We start from the raw sequence: 13,675 nt of genomic DNA, 5'->3' as shown, positions 1-13,675 counted from the left end.
CTGCCTCAGCCTCCTGAGTAGCTGGGATTACAGGCACGCGCCACCATGCCCAGCTAATTTTTTGTATTTTTAGTAGAGACGGGGTTTCACCATGTGGACCAGGATGGTCTCGATCTCTTGACCTCGTGATCCACCCGCCTCGGCCTCCCAAAGTGCTGGGATTACAAGCGTGAAGGCTCCTAAAATTTCAATAACGAAGCTTACATCTCAGCCAAAAGGCAATTCAAAGGCTGCCATTCCTCGGAGTTGTGTGTCTAGCTCAAGAAAAGCTCGCCATCCACACTGCCCTCGGGGTTAACCCACCCCTGACCTGAGATGGTGGCAGCTGTCTCCTCTGCCAGGAGGCGGTCCTTCTCCTCCCGAAGTTTCTCTAGCTCCCGCTGGTGCTGCCTCTGTAGATCTTCAATTTTCTTCTGGTGCGTTTCTTCCATTGCTGCAAACCCTCGCTCACATGTGGCCTGCAAAATGTAAGAGGGACTTTATCGAATTCTTTTTTTTACCTCTAAGTTGGGGGCCTTTTAAAATAAATGAGCCAGAAATCCCACCCCATCCAGGCCCAGCTGTGACTGGGCACTCACTGAGCGTGCTCCATGTTGGGTGCCCTGAGCAGGATCCCTGGGGCTGTCTGGGGATTGTCAGCGATGCCATCACAGCATTCAGAAACGGGTGTTTGTTCCCAGTCAACGCTACATCTTATTTCTGTGATTGTCCTGTGCCCCATTTCTTCCTGGGAGAAGTTGATATGTTGGGTGGGGAGAGGCTGCTATGTAATGGAAACCAGCTAATCCCCAATCTTCCTGCGGGGCTGCCAGTTGGGCCCACAGGAAGGAGGGAGGAGAAGGCACGTGTGCAGAGGGACACAGTGAAAGGTCTGTCAAAAGGGGATGAAGGACTCGTCTGCTAGAGGGAGCCAAGGCCATTCCACAAACAGTGAGTGGCCTGGCAGGCACTGGGCTGGGGGCCTCTCAACCCACAGTGGGTTGGGGGTACACAGTCTACTTCTAGGAGCTGGGGGTTTGGGCCTCGCCACTAGCCAGCTGACAACTTCCAGCTGGTCGCTTCATGCTCAGGTGTTGACTGAGAGAATAAGATCAGGCTACAGGATCTTGTTCCTTCTAGCCTGTGTCTTCTTTCTTACTCTTTTCTTAAAGGAGAAGGGCACCAATGACTTAGCACCTCTGCTAACTCTAACAAGAACATGACAGGAGACCAGCTTTCCAAGTTTGCCTGCACCTCCCTAGGGCAACACAGGCATGCCCCAGGATGGGAGCGGCCACACCAGGAAGCCCAGGCCCGATATCAGAGCTGTGCTTGCCAACAAAGCAGGTGAGAATGCCACACAGCTGCCAGGAAGGGTGGGTGTGCAGCTATTTTGAGCACAGAGGAATACACTTTCTGTCTAAACCCTTTACATCATTTACTTCAGAGAATGGACTGGGCCTTTCACTGAGTTTTAAAAACTGGAACAACGTGGCCACATTCCATTCCAAATTGAAGTGTAGGGGGGCTTTCCCACTCTGGGCTCACAGGCTCACTACTTGGTTAATCTTCTTGCACGTGGATTCAAGAAAGGATACCAAGAAATCCTATTGGCATGCCTGGGCATCTTTCTCTGGGCCCACTTTTAGCGACGACCTTCTGTGAGAGTCTCAAGCAGTATTTACAAAGTCGTAGTCAGTTTGTACTTGACTGCAACCCATGTGCTCCTCTGGGCAAATGTCTCAGCTACTGCCACCATTAACTGGGCATCCCATCCCCTCTCCCAGTGGCTCCACCTGGAAGCACCTGTCTCTTCCTGACACCTTTACGCCTCAGGATGGCTGCAGGAGCTTGGAACTCTGGATCTCCTGGCCCTCATGCCCCAAGGCTGGGCTCCTCTTTCTCCTTCCCATTCGCTTTGGTTCGTATGTTGGCTTCTCAGTTAACAGATTTAACTAATAGTTTTTTTTTTAAATTTAAAAAAAACATGGAATACTTCACAAATTTGCATGTCATCCTTGTGCAGGGGCCATGCTAATCTTCTCTGTATCATTCCAATTTTAGTATATGTGCTGCCAAAGCAAGCATAACTAGTATTAATAGGTCTTTTAAGTCTTATTTTATTTTTTCTCTGAGTCTACTTGCTGGGAAAAGTCTTATTTTGATCTCAGTGCTTTGGAATATTTTGCAGATAAGAGTCAAAAATCTAACAGAAACACTGAGACATCTTTAGAGACCCAGTTGCTTCTTTGGAGAGAAAAACTATATGCTAAAATATCTTGCAAATAAGTGTTAATTTTTAAGCCAATCATTCCTGGGACCAAAAGAGGTTCCTCGATGACTCTGCAGGTGGTGTGGTGGGGGCCTGTGGATGTTAAAGGGTGGCTGTTAGGCCAAGACCCTGTCCCCCTGACCCAAGTGGAAATCTGAATAAAGTGATGAAATCTCAAGATGTTGTTTACAAGTTCCACATGTCTGCAGGGGTGGGTGAGAGCACACACCTGGGCTGAAAGCTCCCAGGCATAGGAGGGGACACTATGCAACGGCAGTTAGGACAGCAGGGAGTGGACAGCTAGACAGCAGGAGTGGATGGTGCCCAAGCCCCTAGGGGGCCTCATCTTGACCTATATCACCTGTTTCTCCCTCCTGGGTGACACTGGCCCGGCACAATCTCTGGTCAGTTCTCAACATGAAGCACTCCTCTCCTTTCTGGTTTCTTGCTGGTGGTATAATGGCACCTGAATGGGGCCTCACCTGCACCTGGCTGGCTAAGCTAAAGCAGCCTCACTGTGGAGGGGCTCTTGTGGATGCAGACAGGAAGCAGGGCATTGCTGTGCCCAGGCCCTGCCCCGTGGACTTTGCCGAGTGTCTGGGAAGCTGCTGGCTGCTCTGCTGCTCTAGCATGTTTGAGTTCAAAGCAAAGGTTTGTGCAATTAACTTTTCAAGGCACAACTGGCCCCAAGGTGCACCTGGGTGCTGCTCTTGGTGAACTGACCACAGTGTTGTCACATACACACACTTTCTAAAGACAGCTGTTGAAAGGTTCTCATAGCTCATAATGGTTTTTAAAAGGTTTTGACTGACTAAAATAATGGTGAAAAACAGCTTCGTAGCTCTCCTGAGAAGGTGCTCGCTGACAACCAAACCTGTGTGTCTGGCTGGGGCCAAGTATGCCACACAGAGGTGACATGCGAGCTGTTTCCATTCAGAGCTAGAGAATTAAGGGGCTGGGAAACATAGGCATTTGCTCCACAGCAGCTGTGGGGATATGTGGGCAGGAGCAGTGGCAGCTGCCTGGGAGTTAGAAGCTCGCTGCACAATGGTGCTGGCCATGTGTGCACCCAGCTGTGCCACTTGAGCGTGAGAGGCGCCACCTGAACACAGCTTTGGTGGGGCCTAGTCATTTACTGGGGCAGCTTCCGGAATGGGAGGAACATAAAGGCACGGTATGGCAAACTTTTGAGTCTAAGGGATGACACTTGGCAGCCACACATGGTGGGTGTGGCCTGCAGCTACAAACCCCCCCGCCCCACAGGACTGGCAGGTCACATTAGTGTTCCAGGACCTCAGGAGCAGAGGTGTAAGACAGTTCTGGGAAAAAGCTACTTGTAAACCTCCCGGGGAAGGGGACAGGAGTGGCTGGAGGCTGTGCTCAGTGGAAAAGCTCTTCTCACCACAGCACACATCAAATGCCAATTCCAGAGAGGGACCCTCCATCCAACTCTGCTCTCCTGGGGCGATCAGGAGACTGCCCTCCAACCGGGCCCTGGCTCTCTGGGATGTTGCGGTGAGCACAAGGCTGTCCTCAGGCAGCTGCCTCAGATTTGGGCCTGAACTGGGCCAGGAGGGGTTCTGGGGGTGGTGCAGGAAGGAGGCAAAGCTGGCAAGGGGAGTGGGGGCTGCTCTCAGGAACACGGAGAGGCTGCATTAGGGAGGCAGAGAGATGCTGGGAAGACTACATGCTCCTCTCCCACCAGGGATCCCGCTGGCCCTCCGACTAGTTTTCCTGGTGGAGGATGCTGCGGGATGCCGAACAAAAGAGGCTGCGACCACACCATACCCAGTGAGTAGAGGAGCGGCAGCACATCCCCTCAATTGTGCCTGCAGGGTAGCTGAGCCAGACGCCCCCACACCCACACCCCCATTATTAAGGAGGATTTGCTTTGCAAATTGAATGGTGTGTTAAGACCTTAAGGCTTTCCAAGTCCCTCTGGTACTTCTCGCGCAGCGTGGCCGCATCGCCCTCCAGATCCTTGTATCCCAGCTCCTCCCGCATGACGTCCATCTGGGCCTCCAGCTCCTGGATGCGCTCCCTCAGCCCCGTCATGGAGTCAGCCTCCCCCTGGGTGGCCTGCCAGTGGGGGGCAGGGGCCGGCAGGGCCTTGGGGTGCGGCCCCTGGTGGAGGCAGAGGGTGTCCTGCAGGCACCTCAGGCTCTGTGAGTAGTGCTCCTGCAGGGTTCTCAGCTCCTCCTCATGGATCGTCTGTAGCTCCCGGACCTTGAGCTGGAACCTGTCCTCCAGGGTCTGCATCTGCTCACCATGGTGCCTCTCCACATCCTGCCTGTCTCTGACCGAGGCGTCCAGCTGGCTCAGGACTCGGCTGCGCTCAGCCTGCAGTGTGTTCTCGGTCCTGGTCAGCTGCTCCACCACACACCGGATCTCCTCCTCGTACCTACCCCGCAGGGCGAACATGCTCATGCTGTGCTTGTTCTCCGTGTCCTCCAGACACCGCTGCTGATGGTCTAGCTGGGCGGCCTTGGCCTTGAGCTCTGCATTCTCCCTTTCAATGATGGCGATCACATCCAGGTACTCGCTCTTCTGCTTGCGGAGAAGCTCCTCGTACTCCTCCCTCAGGGCCTGGGCTGCTTGTGCCTGCTCTGGGCAGGGGGGCTCCCTGGTCTGCCAGGAGTCCTTGTAGAGCTGGAGCTCCTTCTCATATTCTAGCCGGATTCTGCAGGCTGTATAGCACACCTGGGCCTGAATAATGGCATCCTGAACCAACAATGAAGAATACTGACTGAGGCCTCCCAAGCAAGCGTTATATGAGAGACTCTGGGATACCTGGAGAAGCTTCTGGCAATCTCTTAGTGATTCCACAGGTGGCAGAGACGTTAAGGCAGCAGCTATCTCCTCTAAGAGGCTGGCCTTCTCCTTCAGCTGCTGGGCAAGCTCCTCCTGAATAGCAACAAAGGCCCTAGGGCTCTGGTCAGATGCATGAAAGGGCTCATGAGAGCCTTCTGAATCTTGGCCCAGGACTTCTCCTAAGGGGCTCAGGTCCCAGGACAGCTGCACACCATCTTCATGGCCCGCTGGAAGCCTGAGGGCTTCCAACACCTGCTGCATCACTCTCTCAAAGTCTGGGGTTTGGTAGGCTCCCAGGATTTCCCTCAGCAGGTACTTGTGCTGCCGCAGAGCTGTCTGGGTGCCCCTCAGTGTCTCCTGGATGCTCTGCAGTCTGCGGTGGAATGACTCCCTCACTGACTGTGTGGCAAAGCTGAGCTCTGCCCTGACCCATGTGGCATTGGCCAGGATGGGGGCCAGACCCTGTGGGATGCTCTGCTGCCTGCCTCCTGAGGCACCGATTGCCTCTTCTCCCAGCGTCCCCAGATGCTTTCTTAGGGACTCAACCTGGCTCCAGAACTCACCGTCCACCAGCACCTTTCTGGCCCAGGTGTCTACAGGGGCCCCAGCAGACTCCATCAGTGGCTGTCCTGACCAAGAAATCTCGTGGAGCATTCGGGAGACATCTGATGTTGTGTTCTTCAGGGAGTCTGCTATCTGGCTGATCAGCGAGGCCTCCAGAGTAATCTGGTCAGAAAGAAGCCTTGCCTGCTCCTGCTCTGTCAGCTCAGGCTGGGGGCGCTGCTGCAGGGATGCAGCCTTCCCATTCTCCTCGGTGCCACCCATCTCCAGCTGTGCATGGGCCCCGCCATCAGCTGGGGCAGGCCAGCGCCGCAGGGCTTGGATGGCACTGACGAGCGCACTCTCCACACTGGCCAGGGAGGCTGCGCACGCATCCTGCTCATCCTCCTGGCTGGCCCTAGGCAGAGATCTCAGCTGTTCTCGGCAATTTTCCAGGCACATCAGGGCCTGACTGTTCTTGACCTGGAAGTCTCCGAGCTCTCCAACATGCCCTTCAACCCTCCTGGCCCTCTCCTGCCTCTCCTGCTCCAGCTGGGAGGCCAGTGCACCAACCTGGAGCAGGCTGGCACGAAGCTGCTCACGCAGCTGGGCCTCAGTGCCTGCCCACTGGTGGTGCAGTGCGAGCAGTGCCTCACGGCTCTGACCCTGCTGGCTCTCCAGCCTCACGGTCACGTCTTTGAGCTTTTCCTCTGTGACGTAGAGCTTGGTCTCCAGGGAGTGGATGATGGAGAGGTATGTGTCAGGGTCACCAGCTGCGGGCAGTGCACTGGGTGCAGGCTCTGAGGACATGCTTTCTTCCGAAGGTGACCGGTCCTGGCTGGTGTCAGAAGATGTGCTGCTGGTCCAGGTCTTCTCGGATCCTTCGGGGTGAACGTATCTTTGGCACTGTATTGTGGAGAATCGGATTCTTTGCCTTTTAACACCAGGTGTCCCCTGGTCGAGTTTGGTTGTACCCTGCTGATGCCCCTCCCTGTCAAGCACTTCCACCGACTTTGGAGGCACTACACTCTCTTCCCTATTGGGGCTGCCGTCGTCGTATTCCTCCCCCGGAGGAACCCCTAGGTCGTCGTCGTCATCCTCGAGCCTTGTCTGTGGAAAGGCCAGAGTGGCCCTGGTGGCTGGGACTGGACGGCCTGGGAGTAAAGTGCCATCCCTTTCTGTCTCTTCAGGGGTGTTCTGTGGCTCTTCCATGTCCTTTGGAGTCTCACTTGCAAATTTCCTTAAAATCTCTTCTTTTGCCTGGAGCTTAATTTCTGTTTCCTCTAAGCTGCTCCCCAAGGCAACCATTTTAACCAAAGCCTCATTGAGGTCCTGCTCCTTCTTCACCAGAACCTTCTCATGTGCTTCCTTAATGTGCTCCAGCTCTTCCTCCTTCTCTCTCAGCAGAGTGTGCATGCTCTGGAGCTGGCTGGCGACCCTTTGGTAGGAGTGCTCCAGGTTCTGGTTGTCGGCCTCTCTTCTCCTCAGCTTTTCCCGGAGCTCAGCCACATCCCCGTCGGATGTGGCCACACGCTCTGTCAGCTCCTGGAACCGCTGCCTGAGGAGGTCCCGCTCGTCGCAGAGGCTCTGCACATGCTCTGCGAGCCGGCGAACACTGGCCTCTCGTGCCTCCAGCTGCTCCTCCAGCTGGTGCACCTGCTCACTGCCCTCGAAAGTGGCGCTCAGCTTCTCCTTCTGCAGGGTCTCCACCTGCTGTGCCTGGCCCTGCAGCTGGTCCTCGTAGGCGCTGGCCTTGTCTTCCACCTCCTTCAGGTTCTGCAGCAATGCCTGCTTCTCCTTCTCGCAGCTCTCCAGCAGCAGCTCGTAGTTTCTCTGCAGCTTCTCCTCCATCAGCCGCTGGGCCTGCTCACTGGCGCCGAGCTGCTGGCTGAGGTCGGCAATACGCTCCTGCAGCCTCTGGACCTCTTTTTGCCGGTCCCGCTGCAGCGCCTGCTGTGTCTCCAGGCCCCGTAGCTCCTGCGTCTTCTCCAGCAGCAGGGCCTCGGCGCTTTTGAGCTTTTGTTCACTGGCCCTCAGCTGGCTGCTCAGTGCTGCCTCGCTGTGTTGCCGCTCCTCCAGCTGCTCTCGGACCCTGCCCTGCTCCCGCTTAAGGTCGCCTTTGAGCTTGGCCAGCGCCTGCTCCTTGATGGCCAGCTCCGCGGCCGCATTACTGAGCCGTGCCTGGAGGCTGCGGATCTCAGCCTCGTGGTGTCGGATTGTGTCCTTGGCCTCCCCATAGCTACGCTTCAGGGTCTGAATCTGGTGTGTAATCAGCTCCTGGCGCTGGCACTGGGCTTCAAGCTCACTCTGAAGGTCTTGGTTGACTCTATGGAGCCTCTGCCAGGCACCCGATGGGGAGGCGGCCACTTCAGTCTTAAAAAAACCGATTAAATACTGGTTAGTAACACTCGGGCCTCCCAGTTCTGAGTGTCACACCTCTGGCCAGGAACAACCACAGAAAGCTCCTTGGTGGCTTTGGCTTTTATCCTTTGCACAACTTTATTTTTTTTTCCCATTAAAAAAATCCAACGAATTATCATTATTTTTTTTTTAAATAAGTAGCTGCTTCCAGGTAAACAGAAAACATGGACAATAACATCAAAAAACAGCTTTAGCCTTGGAGAAATAAACCAAACAAAACTGAATAATGGAACACACTAAGAAGCAAAACAAAGACAACGACAAGAGAGTGCCAGGAACAGGGACAGGCAAGAGGAGCAGCGCACCTGCAGCTGCTTGTTTTGCAACAAAAAGTACACGGTCTTGACAGCAAATACTAAACAAGCGCAGGACGGAAGGTGTAGGTAAATGATGCCACTTCCTTCTAAGACAGGAGGAGAAGGAAGGAAGGTAACGCTTGGGAGATGTCAGCAAGGTGACATCCGAACATTTTCCTGTGGAAAGTGTAGCCAGTCCTCTAGAGTAACAGAATAACTAATCTCTACCTGTAAGAAGACAAAACGAGGGGGGAACGGAAACCATGGAGTAAAATACGATAACCAACAAAACAAACAAACCTTTGTGGAGTTCAAAATAAGAAAAAGTGAAGCATGCAGAAACAAAACACAACACAAATGAAACAAAACTCCCCACACTGAAAGGCATGCAGAGACAGAACTCATTAATGTAGGGAAAAACAACATGAACAAGAGTGAGCGGAGCCCAGCCTACGAATCTGGCCTGCCTGTAGCTCCCTCTCGGTCTGCTGGCCGGGGAAGCCACAGATGTGACACTCAGTTAAGTTCAAGTTAAACTTCACGCTCAATGTCCAAACCATGCAAGCTCCTCCCAGCAGTCAATGCAGCACCCACCCCAGCAGCTGGCTCCTGACCCTTAACCCCACAGACCCCCTGCTCATTCTGAGTCATGAGTAAAAGCATTTCCAAAGCTTAAAGGGTGGTGAAAAGTCACAAGTTATTAGATTTAGTGGGAAGGTATTCAAGACCAGCTTTGCCCAGTGCTGACCGACAGGGGCTTCAGTGTAGGCTCATGCAATCATCCAAGTTAGACCAAGAGGCAGGTTCCTAGGTTAGCAATGTGCGAAGCCCAATGCTAGTACAAATTGAATATCTTTTATTCAAAATACTTGGGACAAGAACTGTTTGGAAATATTTGCATTCTACTTACTGGTTGAGCATCCCAAATTCAAAAATCCAAAATCTGAAATGCTCCAGTGAGCATTTCCTTTGAGCATAATGTCGGCGTTGTTTTGGATTTTGGAGCATTTCAGATTTTCGAATTTGGGATGCTAAACCTGTATCTTTACCACCTGATTTGAAGTTAATCTTGCAGGATGAGGCCCAATCAAGAATTTAAAAGATGCTCCCCAAATCTGGAGGGCATGCAGAAATGACCTTGGTGGGGAGGCCCACCATTACCAGGTATGAACTGGGCATGGCAATGACTATGACGCAAAAGGCTGGAGAGGAGAGTCCAGGGCACAGAGGGGAGAAAGAAAGAGAAGGTCCAGGGAGCACGCAGGAGAAAAAAGAGCAGAGTCTGCAAAGACGCAGACTATGGTCAGAGGCCAGCTGAGTGCCCCTGGTCCATCTGCTGCCTGCGATGACTCAGACCAAGGTCAGCGCACTGTGGTCTGGAAATACAGATACTCATTATATGACAGAGAATCGGGGTCTAAGAGCTGGAAGGGCCCCCAGGGATCACTGGCCTAAGGCTATACAAGCAGCAGGCTGCCATTTAGAGGAGGGGACATGTGCACTTGCTTTGGGGGTCAGTAGCAGAGCCAAGTCTTGAACTCAGGACCCTGATTGTAATGTTATAACCTCAGCCTTTGCTGAGAAATTGGGCTCCCTGTTCTGGTACCCACTTCACTTCTCCCGCAGTATTCATGCATCAGTCTCCCTACCACAATCTCCCCTACTGCTCAATGCAGGCAGGAATATATCTGTTTTACGCTCCAGAGCTGGCAGAGGGCCTGGCATGCTGCAGGAAAGTCAGCACACACAGGCCTGCCCTTGGGCCAGGCTAACTCCAGTCTTGTGACACTCCTACATCAGGGCTCGGTGGTATAAGATCTCGGTGGAGGTATCCAGGGCTTGGGCTAGTAGTGGTAACAGCCCCAGGTCTGCCTGCAGGTGTGGTACAGACACAGACGGGAATGGGGTCCAGTGCCAGCTCTGCCACTGACTTACTCTTATTGTAAGCAGGCACTGGGCTTGCTGTATGATTCAATGTCTTCAATCTGTACAATAGGCCCAATATTACTACAGTGAAAACAAGGAGAAATCACATGCATATATATGGCATTTATAATAAATGCATACTGGCCACTTTCACAGCCAAAGGGAAAGGTCACCAAAATGATTTTATTACCAAAAAAAAAAAGTGCTTAGATATAGAGGTTTGAGGGAGATTCCCAAAATGTCGTACCAGGAGGGAAAAACAGAGCTCCCCAGCACACTGAGTGCCCTGATCCTATGGCAGAAGAGCCCAGGGCTGTGAGCTCCCGGGAGGCGAACCCTGCTCGCCAAGTTTTGCACACTTCTAGCCTGCCTAAGCATGAACTCTTCACACTGAAGCTCCTGAGCGCACCATGGGCCACAGCAGCCCCTCCACCCTACCTGCAGCACGTAGCCCTCACGGGCGCTCTGCTCCCGGCCCAGGGCCACCCTCAGCTGGTCCTGCAGGAGCCGGTTCTGCTCCAGAAGGTCTGAGGCCTCCTTCTGGCTCTGCTCCAGCTGTTGGCCAAAAAAACACAAAAAACAAAAAACATTCTTTTGTGCAAAATGACAATGATAAACAAAGCAGCTGCACAGCGCAGACTCTTCCACTGATCTTCCTTGTGGCCCAAGAGTTTTGGAGTCTCCACATTTCGGCAGATGTGCTGATACAGCCTTTACCTGCAGCATTTGGAAGTGAAGGTTCCAATGCAAGCCATCAGCAAAAATGGCAGACTCGGTACCGTCTGGGGACCAAGGAACTACCTTGTCCTTCCTACTCCAGGAAGCCCTGGGTACCCACATAATTCCCACACCTGCTTAAGGTTCCAAAGTACATGCCCTATATAGATGCCAAGGCCCATATAGGCTGTGTCCACTGGGAAACAAGGGCTTTGCATCTGGAGGAAGACCACCCCGTGGGGTCCTTCAGGTGTCCTCAGCTGGTCACACAGGCCAGGCTAGGCTCTACAGGGTCCACTGTGAGTGATGGCCCCAAGCAGGCCTCACTTCAGGGCTCACCATGGTCTCAACTGAAACCATTCCATTTGACCAGTTTTACATGATGGATTCCACATTAAGTTCTGTTTGCAAAAAGGGTTCCCATAGTTCCCTTAAACAAGATGTGGACACCAATGAGTAAGCTGTTTTACATTCTTCTTGCTTTCAACAGCTTCAGCTACTCATTCATCCATCCACCTCTTTCCCACACACTTCCCAGGTGCCTCCTGATGTCTGGTCATGTGCAGGGTTACCCATCCTGCTTCCATGGCTCATGCTGAGTGGAGCTGTGTGTGTAGAGGGCAGTCAGGTCAGTGCTGCTCAGGGTGCTGCCAGGCTGTACTGTGAGAGGCGGGGAGACCCCTGACTTTAATTTTTAAATTTTACTTCCTTTCGAGATGGAGTCTTGCTCTGTTGCCAGCTGAGTGCAGTGGTGCAATCTTAGCTCACTATAACCTCTGCCTCCTGGGTTCAAGTGACTCTCCTGACTCAGCTTCCCGAGTAGCTAGAATTATAAGCACCTACCACCATGCCCATCTAATTTTTGTATTTTTAGTGGAGACGGTTTCACCATATTGGCCAGGATGGCCTTGATCCTTGACCACAAGATCTGCCGGCCTCGGCCTCCCAAAGTGCTAGGATTACAGGTGTGAGCCACTGCGCCCAGCGGGCCCCTGACTTTTAAACAGTGAAGACTGACCCCCCCACATTGTTGAGTCAGTGTGTCTCCTGTTAGCTGGCCCATTTTGGTAGCTTGAAGTAATGTGAGTTTCAACTGTTATTTTATTTCATCTTGCCTTTATTATTTGTTAATGGATGAGGAAAATGAAAAAGTACAAGTGTTAGTGCTGGTGTTAACTCAGCCTCACACACGTAATAAAATACAAAAAAAGATGTGAAGCGTGAGGCAGACCTAAGCGGCAAATCTTTAACAAGCTACTTATGTAAAAGAACACATTTGAAAGTGTTGAAAACTGTCCCCAAATGGAGAGTGAAACAGGAGTTCTACAAAAACCATAACGCTATGTCTACCTGGTTACAAGACTCCCAGATCAGACATGTAAATCCACTGCTGAAGTTCTACAGACTGGATTTCTGGATGTATTTCCATGAAAGATTTATCTTATGTTATGCATCGGAGGCTGGCTTGTTCATCTCTGTACCCAGGTGTACTAAGGGCCTCATGGAAGAGTGACAGTCACAGGGCAGCCTTCATTCATGGCCTACCTTACCTCACCACTGCCTTCTGTTTCACATCTTCATGACCTGGGACCCAGCTGCTGTCTCCTGCTGCATGACCCTGGCTTCAGCTCTGATCAGCTGCCCCAAGCCACTTGGGCTGGTCTCTGCCTCCAGCTTTGATCTATCCAGGCCAGGGCTGCCTACTGCAAAAGCATACCTGGCCCTGCTCACTCCCCTCCTGCCATTGGAGGCAGAGTGAGGAAACCATCTGGGCCCTGTAAAGTGGCCTGCCTCTCAAAGGCAGTGGCCCAGACCGCAGGATAAATTACTCTGTGCCTGGAAGGCCCCCTCCCTGCCCTGTATGCACTAGTAAACTCCCACAGCTCTCAGGTCTGCCTCAACTATGAGAACTGATCTGTGTGTTTGTCTCCCCTAGGTCTGCAAATCTCTCGAGGGGTAGGGCTATGTAGATAAACCCTTCAAGCCACAGGTGGGCACAGCTGATATTCTGGAAAGGCTGCTGAGGCAGGGGGAGGCGCCAGCCCCAGGCTATTACCTCCTTCTCCAGCAGAGAGGTCAGCTCGTGTGTGGAGAGCCGGTCACTCCCATCTTCAGAAGACAAGTGCACGGGGGTGATGGGCACCTGCTTCTCTTCCCGGAGAGGCGTGGTCTCCACCTGATGCCACCGCTGCTCTATCTCCACGTGGACGTTATGTGTTTTGAGGTCGCTCACAGGCAGTCCCGGGCTCCGGTCCACCTCCATGCGCAGGGCTGTATCCTCAGTGCCCGGCCCGTCTGTGGTGTCGAGCATCCCAAAGCGCTTGCGGCGCTCCTCCCGCCTCCGTGCACGCTCCCGCTCCAGCTCCCCAGGCTCTGCCTCAGGGCGCAGGGGCTCATGCGTGTCAGGAGGCCCCATGCCACCCACCCGCTCCTGAGCCAGGGCCTGCTGGATGGGGCGGAACTCAGCCCAGTCAAAGGTCTTGGAGCGGCCCTCTCGTCTCCGCTCCCGTGCACGGCTCCTCTTCTGCTCAGGGTCAGGCTCCCCCGGCTCTGCCTCTTGCTTCTCACTCGGCCTTGGGCATGTCTCAAAAGAGGAGCTGCTCTTGTTTTTTTCCTCTGGCAATGAGCTGTGGTGCAGGAGGATGGACACAGCCTGTCAGGGGCAGCTCTGGTATGGCCTGCCAGGTAGAAGCTGGCAACGCTGAGCCATGAC

The 13,675-nt window shown here is 53.3% G+C and overlaps 1 protein-coding gene and 1 non-coding gene across 7 annotated transcripts in view; both read right to left on the bottom strand.

The window, feature by feature from the left end:
• The window catches only part of MPRIP (myosin phosphatase Rho interacting protein), a 148,070-nt gene that overhangs the window by 19,006 nt on the left and 115,389 nt on the right, over positions 1-13,675 (bottom strand). For 4 of the 6 annotated variants that reach the window (XM_032270298.1, XM_032270299.1, XM_032270301.1 and 1 more), the window contains 4 exons: positions 13,019-13,589; positions 10,684-10,800; positions 4,169-7,975; positions 311-458 (listed from right to left, as the gene is read on the bottom strand). In XM_032270298.1, the coding sequence (XP_032126189.1) occupies positions 311-458; positions 4,169-7,975; positions 10,684-10,800; positions 13,019-13,589 (4,643 nt within the window). The remainder of the gene's footprint in view (positions 1-310; positions 459-4,168; positions 7,976-10,683; positions 10,801-13,018; positions 13,590-13,675) is intronic. The other 2 variants (XM_032270303.1, XM_032270302.1) reach the window with 1 other exon arrangement.
• LOC116544170 lies at positions 1,961-2,063 on the bottom strand. Its single transcript, XR_004265849.1, has one exon. It is a non-coding gene; the product is annotated as a U6 spliceosomal RNA (small nuclear RNA).

The sequence above is a fragment of the Sapajus apella genome, unplaced genomic scaffold (genome assembly GCF_009761245.1).
Source record: "Sapajus apella isolate SASKATOON/1434 unplaced genomic scaffold, GSC_monkey_1.0 scaffold208, whole genome shotgun sequence".
NCBI classification, from domain to species: domain Eukaryota; kingdom Metazoa; phylum Chordata; class Mammalia; order Primates; family Cebidae; genus Sapajus; species Sapajus apella.
This window is presented reverse-complemented; position numbering and strand designations above follow the sequence as displayed.